A 17,188-nucleotide genomic window follows, 5' to 3' on the forward strand; every position below is an offset into this window, starting at 1 on the left:
TGAAATAAATTGTACTTTTAATAAAGAATATATTTACATGAATTTTATAAGCGTTATATTTTAAGTCCAAGAAGACAAATAAATTTGACTATCATTATAAATGTTTGTTGTGTAGATACGGAGTACCCTCACGATTTCTATATCCTGCTGCTTGAGAAAATTTCGGTTGAGAATGATATTGAATCTGACATAAAATAAAGTAATACATATACATATAAAAATATGATATCGATAGATATCAATAAACTAATTATAATAGATTAACAGATATTAATAGATTACAGATTTATTCATGTATACATACGATATGTATATATTATTTATGATTTTATTAGGTTATAGTTATATTTTTTTTTTAAGACATTGCCATTATAATTAAAGCTGTAATATGCAATATAATATTGTATATATATAGCATCTATTAAGCTTTATATATATATATATATATATATATAAAATTGTAATAGAAAATCTATGTTTGGTTATTATAACTTTATGACTTCATTTAAAACTTTATTTATGATCATTTTAGTTTTATAGCAATTTCTATTTATTTATTTTAATTAATCTATAAATATATACATTGAAATCTGATAAATATGAATTTATATCAACATGATAGAAAAACTGAGCATGGTCATTATAAATTATATTTTACAGTAAGTTTTATTTATTATTTAATTAATTAATGTTTACTAATTTTAAAAATTTAAATTTCAAGTTTCATATTAAAATGGTTTGAAATTTTATAGTCATGTTTAGTTCTAAGCTTCTTAATATATTCTACTCATATTTCTCAATACATTATTTCTCTAAGTGAATTGGGAAAGTTTAACATGTTGAGTTATGCGTAGCATAGTTATGATATAGGTGTTTAACATTTTAATTATTTAAATAGTGTCTGCTTAGTTATGTTATAAAACTAGTATACAATATGTCATGATTTTTTCTATTACCCCAGATTCTGATAAAAATTACTCTGTCAGTTTTCTTTTGGATTAAAAAATACAAGGTAGTTAGAAGTCGGCAATCGTCTTAGACAGTCGCATATTGTCAAAATAATAACCTGTCAGATAACTTTACAACAATCTTAGCTCATTTCCACAGAGGGATACTACATTGTAGTTGTACTGATGAATCAGCTCTTTAGTCTGATAGTTACCTGCAGTGTCAAGCTAGTACCGTCTTTTTTTTCTTACACTTTTTTAGCAGAGACCTCATTGTGGATCACCTTATTTTTTATTAAAGTTTCGAACTAGAGAATTCAATGGTTGATTCCGTCCTTGCGAGATTGTTCTATATTGACCAGTCACCCAACAAAGCACTACCTTGTTCCTTTTTAACAGTTGCAACAGTTTATTATGGCAATTAGATTTCGAAGGGAATTTCCAAGAGACCAATGTTTTTATAACCTTTTGTTAACTTCACTGCAAGCATAGAGGGTGTCAACTTTCGTTTTAACGAGATTGGGTCAAACAGTGCGAACGTAATGCTGCTGTTGAGGCGGAAGATACCTACACCATATCTTTTTTCAGTTTTGGGACCGTCAAAAAACAAAGCTTAAGTAAAGAGTTTACTTTTGCTTATTAATAAAGGCTATTATTATTCTTCTAATCCATACGAACTGAAATAAAGATTTCATTCTTTTTACCAAAATTAAATACCATGTTCATGGTTTACTTTGTCAAGAACCAGTCACAAATATGTTTTCAACTGGCAATATTTAAGTGCATACTGGTAATAGATGTAATTTAATCATATTTACTTTCTTATAAGTATAAATTTTAAGAGGAGTTATTTTTTAGACTACATTCTTATTAATGAAGAAAGTTTGATTCTTAGTATTGGTAATGGGGGTTAATGACAACCCCCCAAATTATTTATAAACTCGAGTACATATTGAAGCCAATTGATTTTTTCGGATAGTCGCAGTTTGTAAAGTTTATATGTAGTTGTACTTTTGAATTAAGTTTTATAAAACTGTGGTCCTGTAGTAATTATTATTAATAATATTATTAGTTAGTTGTAAAAATTATGTGACGATATATAAAAGTTTAAATATTTTAATCATATATTTGGGAATAACTAGAAAGGCATTCATTTATTATTCTATATGAACGACATCGTATACTATATGAACCACTGGTTGCTGTATACTGCATATAATATATATCTTTTTCATAGACTTAATTATTAATATTAATATGCAATAATTAACTAATATATATAAAGATGTAAAAGTTATATCAATTGTACCATGTATAGCAGGATAACGTCTACTTGTGAGAATATTCATAAAATGTTAATTTATTATGTATTTTAATATATTTGTTTAAAAATTATTTTCATATATAATACACGTTATGTTTTAATATATTATTCTTTACTACTTACCCTATCTTGACAAATTGTGTATGAATTTCTTTTGAAATCAATTAGCATATTTAATTCCTTTTAAAATCAGTCTACGCCCACAATTAGTAGCCTGTCTTAATAAAAGCTGAACAAAGGCTTGATACGTGTTAGTACCTGCTGCAGATGCGAACGTGCTACTACCAGTAAGCCCGGCCAGCGCTGAAGGATACTTAATGACAATATCGCATTAGTGATCGTTAAAATTTCTTGAAACAACGTAAATCCAAACAATCTGACAATCATTAAGAAATTCGATATGGAGTAGTGTTGTTGGCTTAACGTACGCTGGCTTACCTACTTGTCAACAGCGACCAATTTGCATATTGTTTCTTCATTGCCATACTCCTTGAGCTTGTAATCAGTACGCAGTGATCTTGACGGCTCTACACGCCTTTTAAAATGATATTAAGCATAAGTCACTTGAACACTGGCCAAGCTCTTCCAAATTGCACTGCGTCGTACGGCTCCATTATTTTCAATATCGCTTGCGTAAAAATCGGTTGTATCGTTCAATGAATGAATGGTTGGCGTTCAAACAGCTACAGGGCTTAGATTCATTCCTCTGTACCGAGATTGAAAGTTAGTGTTGACAGTGCGTAAAATATGAAATGTGGATTAAAACCGATAAGAAATTGCAAAATATCGAATAAAATTAAATGAGAAATTAATATTTTTATAAAATATATTTTTATAGTTATTTGTATTGCCTTAAATTTTAATTAGTTTTCTATGAATTCTAAAAGAAATCTATTAAAATGTGACAACCACAATTATTGTGTTTTATTGAGTGACATGCCCAATTTTAAGCATGCTAAATTGATCGTTCACACAACGGATTTTTTAACTTTTATTGGATTCATTCCCTATTTGAGATTTACAATTCGTTATGGTCATCAGACCAGCGCATACCTGCGCTGATATGCTTTAGTTTCTTACATCGAGCCTTCTTTGCTTTTGTGGAGTTTTTTCTTTACGAAATTTCAATTCATTTCTTTGTTTTGAATGTGAGTTAGGTATAGTTTCCCTCAATGTGTATTTTGTATATCAGATTTAAAGTTTTAAGCAAATACTACAATATCTTAACAGCAAACGTTCGTTCAGTGTACGTTTCCTTTTGCCTCTCGTAAGCCACAATAAAGGCAAGAGCAAAAGCGGTATCTGAAATCGGACTGTGATAAATTGAAAATTAATGAAGTGAAAATAGATGGAACGGATCGCAAATTGCGCCAAGCCAATAAAATATTTTGACATTTGGAGTTATCGTCTTAATCTGCTTCGCTGACTTTTCCTCTAGTCGGCGCTGATCGAAGATTGCAAGGTTGGGTTTTGGTTCTTATATAAATAAATTTCTTACTTTTATTTTTAGCTGTGCTTTGTCAGTTTGTTTGCCGTATTTTCGCTGAGCAAAAGCGAATTTTTTGACTTTTTGCTGCGTATCTGACTCGTTTCTTTTTAGGTCTCACAAATCACCTGTTTGAAAATTCCGCCAGTTTCTTATATGCTTAATATTTTTTGAACTTGTTTTCACTTAAAGTATAACTTAAAGTAAAATAACATAAAAACATTTTATTTTGTTTTGCAGTTACTCGGCGGTGTAGGTCAAACCACAACAGCAGCGTCAAGTATACCAACAACAGTCAATAACGGCTCTGCACCTTCACCACTGTCTGGTGCAAACGATGCTTCGCTTAGTCCATCTGGAGGTTCGGCGACAACTGGTGCCACTACCAATGGACCGCTTAGTCCAGGTGCAATTTCACAAACATCAAATAATGCAGGCAGCGTATCTGCAGTAGTAAATTCTGCTGCTGTTGGTGTTAGCATGAATGAATCACAAAGTGAAGCAGCTTTATCCGGCTCAGCTGCTGGTATCGCTGGTGCTGTTAATGCAGGTATTGGTAGTACAACTTGTTGTGAAAATGGCAGACCAATAATGACGGATCCAGTCTCAGGACAAACAGTGTGCTCCTGTCAATATGATTCTGCACGCTTAGCGCTTTCAAGTTATTCCCGTATGCCGGCAGCAAGTGTTGGCGTTTATGGCACTCCATATCCTTCAACCGAACAGAATCCTTATCCAAGCATTGGTGTCGACAGTTCAGCATTTTATTCGCCTTTGGTAAGTTCAGTTTTAGTTTCACATTACAAACTTGATCTTCTTATTGTATGCTTATTATGCTTTTCATTACTATTGATACTTCTGATACCAATGGTAACTTGTTGAAATTTAATTGGATTAGAAAATGGTTGTTGCGTACGTACGTTTTTAAAGCATGCAAAGCAAGTCATGCTCCACGCAAGACAGTTTATGACTTTTAATTGGATTTAGAAATTAAATGCACCTGACGAACTGGCGTCGTCTCTTTGAAATTGCATTAATTATCAAAAGATTAAAATAAGGCAAAGGGTAATCTTAAATGTATTTGCTGACTGTAGAGTTATTGAGGTATGCGTACGACTAGACTTACGTAAATAGCAGGAACTCGGTACTATATTCTACATATAAACATATACATAACACTCTAAGTATTATTTACTGTTGCTGCTTATTTAGTTGTGGTTATAAATATGTTTAGATAAATCCATACAGATTTAAAGTATACTTGGGTATCAAAGTCTAAGAGTAGAGTAAAATTCCTTATAGCAATTTTCAATAAGTACAAGAGACTTAAGATTAGACCTGTCAGCAGAGATTAGAACAAATTGATGAATTTTATACTTTATATATTGATTTTAATGCAATTTAATTTATGTTTTCACAATTTTACTTCTATAAAATATGATGCCCATACATATATTGTGTACTTTATCAAAAATCAATTTATGCACACACATAAACAACATAGTAAAGTTAACCAAACTAAAGTATGTATAAATTCATTGCTAAACATTGGTCAATCTATGAAATTGTTTTTGTATTAAACTGAATAAAAACAAACACTAAGGAAAATTCTCGAAGCGTTTGCAGTGCATTTTGTGGCACTTGTCTGCTTGCATATCGATTGCATCCTGTCCATCTCAATGGCAGGATGGTACAAACTTTAGGGGTGTATGTAATTTTATTTTAGTAGAACAATGACATTTATTGAAAATAATTCATTTTGTTGGCTTTGTTTGATATTTCTGTTATGTAAACACACCTTCACACCTTGTTTCGTTTAATGTTTTCAAACACTTTCAATGACTTTCCAAAAAATAGTTTCAGCGTTTCAAGTGCCATAGTCTATTAAATGAATGGCGCACCCTACAGGCGGTCGAAAAACATTATTTGATGGGTGCATTGTAGTATATTCGTATAGAATTTTATATTGAATGTGTGATGGAATTGTATATTGTAGATGTTGAGGTCTCTAACTAGTTTAATTAAATTATTATTAATGAATATATAAATGAATATATATATTCATGGATTGTCAAGACATAAATACTCTGTAATTGTATGTTTTTAATTTATAAATGTGAGTAAAGCTAAGGTGACTATATGTTTTGTGTACAATGGGACTATTTCATTATCCCGACGGACACACCACCGTTTCGTCTAAAATCTGTGTAAGAGAATGTACGTATATGAGCATATTATCTCTGTTTAAAATCTGAAAGTGTCTGTAGGATACTTGGTTATGATATTAGCACGACTGCTCTGCTTTATGGTATATAGTTTACCTTATGTGTATATATACTAGGAGTTATTAACAAATGTGAAATATAGTATTTATCTGCACTTATAGAGTAATAAACAGATATACGAATTAACATTAAAAAAGAACAATGCAATTCAAAAAAAAAATTGGTAGATAGATCTTTAACTGACTTTTACAATACTATAAACAAACAACACCAACATCTAGCAGACCAGCAACGTATATTATTTAATATAAATTTATTTTATAATTGAAATAATCTATGTATATATTTAATAAGCCTATATATTTTTCCTTATATAAATGAGATTTTTACTCGTATAAGTTGTTTATTGCTTACACCTGAAAACATTTGAATCAATTTTTTTAAAATTTGTATGAACATTAGTGGAGCAGAGAGAGAGAGAGCGAGAGAGAGAGAGAGAGAGAAAGAGAGAGAGAGAAAGTCCATGTTTGGATTTAATAAATGGAACCCGTGTGGAAAGATTTGTTCAATAAGAAGAATTAAGTTAAAAAACTGAACAACGGACAAAATGTTCAAATTGGTACTACTGGGTGGTATGCTAAAGAGACATTCCCAGAAATGATGAAAATAGGAAATGAATACGATATTCGAACCAAAGGAATACATAGAATGTCATGATATGTTCTGTACATGAACTGCTCCCTTCAAATTATATGTTATGCAGATTATAATTTGAGGTTATCATGATGAGCAGTAGCAAAACGAATATAGAAATTTGTGTTACTTTTGTCATAATTTTGTTTTCAGTGAAGAATTTTCATAAACCCTTTAATTTTAAAGAGGAATACTCTTATAATATGGCCACACTCCAATGTAAATAATAATATTGGGCGACAAATAGGTATTGAAATAGATTCGATTGGTATTGAAATAGGCCAGATCTATGTGTTCAATTATCTTATAGTCACACTTATAGTCAGATTTAGATATCAGTACAAAACTTATCCACAATTTTTGTGTTACCGAAGTATATATTCATACTGGACATACTTTCCTAAATTGATGGAAATTAATTTGACCATGATCGTAAATAGAACTTTAATTCTAAAAATGTCTGTATGTATAAAGTAAAATTTTTTTATCATTAGCATACCGTTTCATGTTATAGAACTATATAAAATTCGATCTATAGTATTAGGTTATACTATTTACTGTTATAAACATAGTACTTAGTACGATCTTTGATATCATGTTAAGGAACGATATATATAAGATTTATATCATTAGCGTATATAGGGACTTATTTAATGAAAATTTCACAAACTAATATAAATATCATATGTAAGCATGTCTAAATCGTCTAAAGTGTCTAAAGTGTCTTAGGCTGTTTAAACACCCAATATCACGTCCTTGTATAAAACACTGGTTTACGTAAAGACGTTTGAGTATAACAATAGTTCCTGTGATTTTTTACTCAACATACCACGACCACACTGTTGCGCTTAATTTCATAACGAAACAATTATTCATAAGAACTTTAGTTGCAAATACTTAGGCGATATATTGACGCCGCGTTATCAGCTATCACCTACTATTAGTTAGGCACACAACTAATAGTTTGTTAAAATCGTATTTTACAGATTTTATGTAATTTTATGAAATTGTCAGATTACATCGTTATATGATTTTCTTACTAATTTGACAAGGTATTTACATATCTTGCTAGAGAATCATGTGAACTTCTTGTAGAATAGGTCAACAGCAGGTGCGACATTATTCAAGTATTGTGTCATAGTAAACATATCAGTAAAAGATAAAAGATTTGCTTTTATATAAGATATTACTAAAAGCATCAAAAGTGAAAATATTAATTGATATATCATGTGTTAGTCTAATTTTTTTATTAAACTTGAACAATATTTATAATATACTGAAGAGAATCTATCTATCTGCTTTATTTTTATAGAGTAACCCATATGCACTGAAAGAAACAGGTCCAGGCTCTGATATGACAGCTTGGACATCTGCTGGTCTTCAACCAACAACTGGTTACTATTCTTACGATCCAACATTAGCTGCTTATGGGTAAGTACAGTAAATATATTCTAATATATTTATTTAAACAATTAATAATTAAAAATCTTGTAAACATTTTGTTTGCATTTTATTAATTTCGTTTTATTTGTTGTATTTGAATCAATTAATAAATTATTTGAATGTATAAATAAATATTTATTACTGAAACATTAAGTTTATTATGTAAAATTATTAAAAGATATACAATAATAAATTCAGAAACTTATTCAAGCCGTAAATTATTGTGTATTAAAAAACAAGTTAATAAATCTTAAGTTGATTTTTATGAAGTGTTGAAATTCTTATGTACAACTACGAAACTGTCACAGGCGTTTTGCTTATCATGATGCATTACAGCGGCTCTGGGTTCCTAACAGAAAGACAATATGAGGGGTCACTGAGCGGAAAAGCAGCAATAAAAAGCATTTTACTTAAGTAGCTTGATATGGTGTGAATGATTTATGGCGGTTAGAAGAACAGATAATTTTATATAAATACTCAAAGATTGTAGTTTAACTTTATTGAATTGGCTTCGCGTGTAAAGCAAATACAAATTAAATATTTATTTAAAATGTTACTTTGCGTATCTAATTCAGTTTAATGCGATATTCTATAATTTTTAAAAGTATCTGATTCTTTTTGTTTTAAATAAGTATGCCCAGCAACAAATCTTACGGGATTTCTGATTTAAATCCTTGGATTTGTTTCATATGCTTGTAGAAAATCAACCAAACTGTTCCCAGTAGAGAAATCTAAAACAACCAACGTCTGCGGTTACAAGCAGAATACCAATAATCAAATCCCTGGAATATTCTTTTTGTCGAAATTCTAACTTAAAAAACTGTGAATTCGCATGCGAACTTAATTCACTTAGTGGAAGTGTGTGCTAAAGTGTAGGTTTTTTCTTATTTTCCTTTCGATTTCGTGGTTGGCATTCAACAAGTGCAAAACCTTCTTGGTAAAAATCTTTGTTGCGTACTATGAAGTTGCCTCAAATAGGATTTTTTTGCTCGAGTTTACAGTACGGAGAACGATGCTATTATCGTAGCGGATATTTCAAATGTTCAGATTAAAATTCCGAGTGCGTTTCTCGCTAACTGTAAATAACTGAGTCCAGGCTAAGGCGATTGAAGCTTTGGTTGGATTAATGCATAAAAAGTGGAAAGAAATTCAAAATCGTGTTGTGGTTAAATGGATTTTTAAATATTTTTTTTTTACTTTATTTTGTACGTTTTAAATTTTAAATTTATCCACTAAAATCATAAGACTTAACTTAAATTTACTACATTTAAATATTCTTATAAGTGAATTAAAAAAAATTTGTTTTCATACCAACATATTTTAAATGGAATTAATTGTATATAATTTGAATCAATGAAGTGATTCCGATTTGCGGACATCGATTTAATGCGTGATTTTAAAATAGTTAACTATTTTAAGCATAGACTATAGCATGCTTCATTAAGATATCGAGTTCAAAGTTGTAAAATCTTTACATTAATTACATAAAAAAATACAACTGCTATTTAGTGCGAATTAGTATAAGGAAGTTTAGCATTACTTATGCAAACGAAGAGATGCACACATGGTTGGTAGTTTTCATTTTAGTTAGTAGAAAATATCAACTTTAAATGCCCATATAGCTAACTTTTCGAGATATCAAGGTTTAAAGTTATAAGCTTTTTATATTGATTATAGTTATAAAAAAACTACAGCCGCAATTTTGTACAAACATTAAAAGTAATTTTTACTTTGATTATTGACTTGAAAGCTTTTATTTATTTTTTTATTACTTCTATACTTCAAAATAAAATACACTATATGCTATTATATTGTTTACTTTTAAATGAGATAAACTTCTTGAATAGAAATTTGACAAGAGTTTATTTTTGATTATGAATATAAAACAATGTTAAAGGAGAGATGGAGTGAGACAACAATATCTAATAATAAGAGTGCTTCCATTGCGTAGGAATAACTAAAATTGTAGCTTATTTTTTGAAAATATTGGCAAAAAATATGGAGGAAAATAGTTTCAGTATATATATGTATATATATCAGAATATAATTATGATATTACTATATATCATACTATTATTTATAAAAGGTTAATCTGTTTCGATTTGCAACCTATTGAATGAATTAGATTGTATGCCAGCAATTATTTTTCATACGTCGAACAGATTCACTTTTTATGCTTACTAAGAAAAAAGGACCTCTTTTTTTTATTTCACTGTTTATAAGATTGTCGTTGCTGTTAATGTTCATTTAAGTAAGTAAGTAAACATAGTCCTTTAGTATCTGAATTGTGTATCTGAATTAACTATCAGCGTCTACTGCTAAAATGGCGGTAAGTTCTTAGTTTAATACTTTCTGAATGTCTGCATATCTGCCGGTAGTGACATAGATTGGTTTCACCAAAGGGATAGCGGTATTCAAATGACATACAATGAGCTTAAAAAATTTTAGTGCTTTATTACATTTATATATTGCTGAGCTCCCTAAACGGAGATCACTATCTAGGTCTGTTAAATTGATGTACCATTGTGCTTTCATGAATCATTTGTTCTTTTTAAAGTTCTGTTTTCATAAAGAAAGACACTTCCTTAGCATATTCACCTAATGCTTTAGGACATAATGCTTATAAAACTTAAAATGCAGTTTTTTATTTTCAAGAAACCTACATTTATATAAATTGTTTACCAAATAATATTCAAAAAAGTTGACCTGTTGAATGGCATCCATGGTATTTTATATAAAATCAAATGTTTTCTTTCAAATGTTTCAAATGTTCTCAAATCAATTCTTTTTTGTAAATATTAGTTCTTTTTTTTGCTGTCACGACCTTCTATCACGCATTTCTACTTTGATAAGGTTGCCTATTACCACACACTTTTTCTGTCTCTATTTACAGGGACATGGAACAGAGATTTATCTCTTGTGATATTCTGCATTTTTCTTACATGACTAAGCCCATGATATGATAACAATTTTGTTACGAAAAATAAGTCAAGCCAATGTTCAACTTCGCAATTTCTGTAGTAAATGAGTTTTCATAATTTCAACACTTTTTTAAACAATCCATATTGCCAAATGATACACTTAAAACTTGACATATGATGCCTATCGATAAGCCTACATTAGTTTATGTACAAATAATTTTTTGATGAAATTTCAATGTTAAAATATACTTTTTATGAGCCATACCTATGTGAATATAGTTAGTCTTTTTGATGTTTACTTGATGTTTGATTTCAATTTTATTTTTATATATTATATGAAGTACAATTAAAAATATTTTATGAAATCTATTTAAACTATTATTTTTATGTTTTTAACAGTTATGGTGCCAGCTATGATTTAGCAGCTCGACGCAAGAACGCCACTCGTGAATCAACAGCAACGCTTAAAGCTTGGCTTAACGAGCATAAAAAAAATCCATATCCAACCAAAGGTGAAAAAATCATGTTAGCAATTATAACGAAGATGACACTGACGCAGGTCTCCACATGGTTTGCAAATGCACGGAGACGTTTGAAGAAAGAAAATAAAATGACTTGGGAACCAAAGAATAAAACTGAAGATGATGATGATGCTATGTTATCCGATGATGAAAAAGAAAAAGATATACTGGAAACAGACAAGCCACCTAGTCTATATGGTGGTGCAAATGAGCATCATAAAGGTAAATATTTTAAAAACTTTTCTACAACAAAAATGCTTAATATAAGAATTCCACGGGTTATAATGTTAAATTATGCTTAAATTATTAATACTGATATATATATAATCATGTGTATCATATTATGAACCGATATTCAATCTTAAATAATAATGAATGCTTATTCTTATTGTCGTTATTTCGCTAAGAAAAGCTTATTCCACAATATTTTCTTTCTCTGCTCATTTTGTATACAATAATATTTAAGTAACTTAAAGAACTTAATCTACCAAAAAATCAAATAAACCTTTTGGCACTTAATTCATTATTTGCCATTTAAATTGACCTTCTTAACGAACTGTTTTATGTTTAGTGAAATATCTTACTGCCCTACGTCTACCTCAGCCAAGACTCTATTCGCACACAATTATTCGTTTGGGGCGAGTAACCCTCCATTAAAGACATACAACGACATGACAAAGCCAACAACGTTGCGACCCATTGTGTGGGGTTGTTGTGCCATTGTTTTTCAAGTGTCACAGTTAAATTAGATCAACGTTTTGCTAAGATTTCTTCAGTTTGTTGTATGATTTTGTAAGACGTTCAGTGAAATAAACAAACAAAAACAGAAACCACGGCAAAACAGTTTAAATGTAACCAACCGCCCCAATTGGAATTTTTGTGGCGGCTCTTTCGTCTTAAGTGAAATTTATGTGGCGCGACTTTTTGTTACTCATCGTCTTTTTGCTTGCATGCTGTTGTTGACTTCAACTTATCTCCCCCGGAAGTTAACAGTAGCACAGTAGCATATGGTAAAGTGGGTTGCTTAACAGAGCCTTAAGTGGCCTTGATGAAGTTTCTGACTTCAGTGAATTAAGTTAACTTTACTGCAAAAATCACAGAAGTAAAATCAGTAACATCAGCTCAAAGTACCGAAAATTTAAGCATTTTGTATTTGTAAGAGTAAGAGTATTGCAAGTTGGGGTTGTCCGATTTAACGCCTATAAATAATTTTAGTTCAAAAACTTTAAGATTAAAAAAAAAAAACTTTTCGGATATTGTATAAAAATGTTATTATATATTTATATTGAATTAAATTAAATTGAAATTTATTTTTATTTTAAGATGGTCATCATGTCAAATCCGAGCATAATAGAGAAGAGAAAGAAGATGATTTAAATGATGATCGCAAACCTGAAAATCTTGCAACATTGCGCAGTGCTTATAATTCTGCATATGCTCATCATTCTAGTTATCATCCTTACCAGCAACAACCACCACATGCGGCAAGTTATTATCAACAAGGAAGTCAACATTCTAGCTATGGAGCACATGATACCAATACTTATAATGGTTCAAAAAACCAGCTGAGCAGAGACTGTGGTATACCAATTCCAGCTACAAAACCGAAAATCTGGAGTTTGGCAGACACAGTCGCTTGCAAAACACCACCACCAACAGCTTATCTAGGACAACAATATTACCAACAGCAGCAACAACAGCAACAGCTACAGCAACATCAGCAACAACAAACACAACCTCAAATGCACACACAACAGCAAACCCAACACCAACAACGGGAAATTATATCAAACAATGGCAATGTACACAATATGCAGGCACATCCACATCCTCAACCGCAGCCAGCGCACAATTCGCCACTGAATATGATGAGCAATTACGTAAACGGATCGCCATATTCGCGGATACCTACGGGGTATACAGGACCGGCCAGTTACAACAGCAGCAGCAGCAGCATCAATATGCCTATCACCCCTACTACACCACCCATAATACACGCACATCAACAGCAACAACAACACCAACAACACTTTCAGCAACAACAATTGCAACAACAGCGTATGGGGTTTACAGAAATACAACCCGATACACCGCCGCAAACACCACCCAATATGAAAGTGGCGAACAGCAACGGTGTAATGACAGCAGCAGTTGTGAACTCTCTGCTAACCGGTCCTACGTCGTTAACACCTACGACCGGTAATTGTTATGGTAATGGGAGTAAAACACATCTTAGTTCGCATTATAATAATAATCTATCACCTGTTAATGGCGCTTCGTGTAATAATAATTTTATGAGTAGTCTAACTACAACACGTGCAGAAGTCTAGAAATATATTGGGGCATTTAATTGGGATAATACAATAACCAAAATAGTTTTCTATTAACTCGGGACATATATAGATCTGTATAATATATAGGAGTTCAAAAAAATTATTCAACATTATCAATTTGTACCCAACATTAAGAAAGACTTTATGCTATACAAATATAATACCAGAGTTTAGGTTAGAAATTATGATATATTAAATTTTTAATCAATTTTAAAACGATGTGTGAAGGACAATATAAAAACACTACGTTTGGCAGTTCTTAAAAATCAATGACAGAAAAAAATCTATTACATTTATGATAAAAGGAAAGTTCCTTAAGATTTTGAGGTTGTAAAAGTTGATAGATCTGGTATCTAGAACATTCTAGCATAAAGATATGATTTTTTCAATCAAAATTTTTCAAAATGTGCTCTGCAATACAATTCCCAGTGCTTCGTTAAAACTTAGAATTTATTTATTTAAAAATAATGTAGAACTGTTAGTCAAGATTTAGTGCTTCGCATTAAATTTCGAATTTCAAAGGTGCTCCCCTACTGAAACAGTTTAAGAACATCTACTTGAGATGTAGGATATTGTATTTGTGTAACTTAAGGAGAGTTGAAATTTGTTTGTTTTGGTTAAACTATAAAATGCAATAACTTCAGAAGTTTAAATATAGAAAGTGTGTAAGTTACATGTGTATGAAGCAGATTTGTTTATTGCAAACAAAGTTTATAACTTTCTGTAAATATATTTCTGTTATAATCGATTTGCTTTAAAAAGTTCCAAATAAAAACAATTTAAATGGGAAAAGTGCAACAATAAAAAAAATATGCAATACAATTAACTGAAGTTACAAGATTTCAGTCTATCTTCAATATTATCTAAATAAAATGAATATAAATTTATTTAATATATTTTAAATAAAAATAAATTTTTTTTCGTACTATACTTTTTCTTTCATAATATTCAAAAGCTAATTACTCTGAAATATATTAAGCACTTAATATATAATTATACAAAAATATGTATAAAAACAATTTATACTTTAAGCCATAAATTACTTAATTTTATGTCTCATATTTGCATTTTTTAGTACACAATCGCACATACATATATACTACTTACTTAGCTATAAATTTAAAATTAAGCCAAACTGCGAACTCACACGAAAACGAGTTGAATTGTAATAATTTACTTACATTGAATTACATTAGTCATGCGGGTTTAATGACTTGAAAAAACTACAAAACATTCATAAATTGTTTGTTTAATAAAATGGATTTAAATCCTAAAATGGCTTAATCGAGCGTAAGATTCATTAATCTTGCCATAAACACATGGACGTACTAGTACATACAATAACATACCTGCATACATAGGATGTACTCGTCTGCATATGTGAGTATGTGCTAAAATCCGTGCTTACCGTGAGTTTGTTTTAAGTTATCAAAATTGTACTATAATTACTTTTAATTACTTAATAAATACTTATTCTAGAATTAAGCGTTAAACGACAACAACAAAATCGTAAATAAAACTAATTCAATACAAACATGTGTATGAGTATTTGTACAACAACTAGACTAATTATGAAATGATTCATTAGCTCATAAAACTTTCTATAAAATAGACCTGCGACTAAGTAAACACAAGTATATAACTTAGGATGTAAGCACTTAATTAAATATATTAAAAAAGCATATATAAAATTAATTGAGATAAAATTTGTAGTTATTAAATATCATTTGTGACTTAAGTATACATAATTTAAATAAACGTGTAATATCATTATTATTACTATCATTATAATTTTTATTACTCTTAGTAATAAGGCAAATATAAACTGTGATAAATTTTAAAGTAATTTGTATTGTTCATTTAAATTTTCAAAAATGTATAATAAATACAATTATAAATAAATAATTCAAAATATGTGCTGACGTTTTTTTTATTTCTAAATGAGTTATTAGGTGATCCCTCAAACATTAACGATTATTATTCATAACGAAATAGTTTAATCAACAGTTTGTAAGGTATTTGGGGATACGTCTGGAATGCTATGATATACTTCAATTTAATAAAGCAAAAACATAGACCATCAGTTTTCCAACTTTGGTTTTACTTGATAAAATTCAAATATGTTAAGCAAGTGAAAGTCTGTAATAATTGCCATTCCAAAAAATAAAGGCACTATGTTGTTATTTTCTACACAGTTCAATCAATTGCATCTGGGCTTAAACAGAAAAAAAAATGCAACCGTTACATAGCTATTAAGGGAGTCTGCATATATACCTCAGAATTTTCAAGCACTGCAAATACTATTAGGATATAAATACTACTAAGATACCAATCTAAAACACTAAGTAATACCACCAAAGCTTCTTCGTTTAGGTTTGGCAAAGCTAAAGTAGCAGGCTTATATCCCAGCGATTTTACTTGTCTGTTGTAATATTACTTTACTTTTATTGCAGTCATTCTTTCTCCCAATGGAGTATAAGGTCTACCGTTGTGATATTACCATATCTGAATTAAGAGACCCTTCGCCGATACATATACATACATATACATAGAATCTTATAAATAGCAAAATTTGTGATAAGTCCATTTTAGAGATTTCCTTCAGATTACTTAAGAAGGTTTTTCTTAAAGTATTTATAAGAGTTCTGCTTAAAGTTCCTTAATACTATGTAATAAATTATTTTAATCATGAAGACTTGATCACATCTCTTATGATATCTTTTAATTAGATGTCCAATTTTACGAGCTATTAACTGAGTTACAGACAAAACAATAAGTAAAACAATAAGTTTTATATTATATATTTACAATTTTAATATATAAATATAAGTGTATATAGTATTGCAGAAAAACTTGAATAATAACTAAAAATGAAGTTCGATTCATCAAAATTGAGCTAGAATTTAGTCGTTATGTAAATGCTTGAAAATTCTCCGACTAAATTTTGGTTGAAGGAATCAGTAATAAATAATTTGAAAGTATACTGTATTATCAACTGAGGACAAACTGAGGGTTTCTTAATTGAAGTTATAGGATTTCCCCAATATTGAGGTATTGTTATGTTAAGAAATCATATTTTGAGCATTTGGTCGTCACTTTAAATGTTTCGCTAAATTCAAATTCATGTCATATTCTAAGAGAAATTCTCGAAATTAAATATACTGACCGGAGTTAAGTCATTATCTTCATTAATACCAACCCAGATGTGATGGCTGGTTTTATTTGCGGCTGTTGACTAATACATAATAAATTATAAATATTTTCACTACAGTTTTGACCTATAGTAACCAGTTTT

At 29.9% G+C, this 17,188-nt stretch overlaps 2 protein-coding genes across 2 annotated transcripts in view; both read left to right on the forward strand.

Annotated features, from left to right (window-relative positions):
* The window catches only part of LOC119668040 (homeobox protein caupolican-like), a 29,121-nt gene extending 14,519 nt beyond the window's left edge, over positions 1 to 14,602 (forward strand). Inside the window, exons 2-5 of the mRNA XM_038077414.1 lie at positions 3,998 to 4,534; positions 7,988 to 8,106; positions 11,439 to 11,782; positions 12,884 to 14,602. Of these exons, the coding sequence (XP_037933342.1) occupies positions 3,998 to 4,534; positions 7,988 to 8,106; positions 11,439 to 11,782; positions 12,884 to 13,890 (2,007 nt within the window). The 3' untranslated portion in view covers positions 13,891 to 14,602. The remainder of the gene's footprint in view (positions 1 to 3,997; positions 4,535 to 7,987; positions 8,107 to 11,438; positions 11,783 to 12,883) is intronic.
* LOC119668050 (ubiquinone biosynthesis protein COQ4 homolog, mitochondrial) overlaps positions 1 to 17,188 on the forward strand; it is a gene marked incomplete in the record, with an annotated part of 441,748 nt that overhangs the window by 49,793 nt on the left and 374,767 nt on the right.

This window comes from Teleopsis dalmanni, chromosome 1, assembly GCF_002237135.1.
Source record: "Teleopsis dalmanni isolate 2A chromosome 1, ASM223713v2, whole genome shotgun sequence".
Taxonomy (NCBI): Eukaryota; Metazoa; Arthropoda; class Insecta; order Diptera; family Diopsidae; genus Teleopsis; species Teleopsis dalmanni.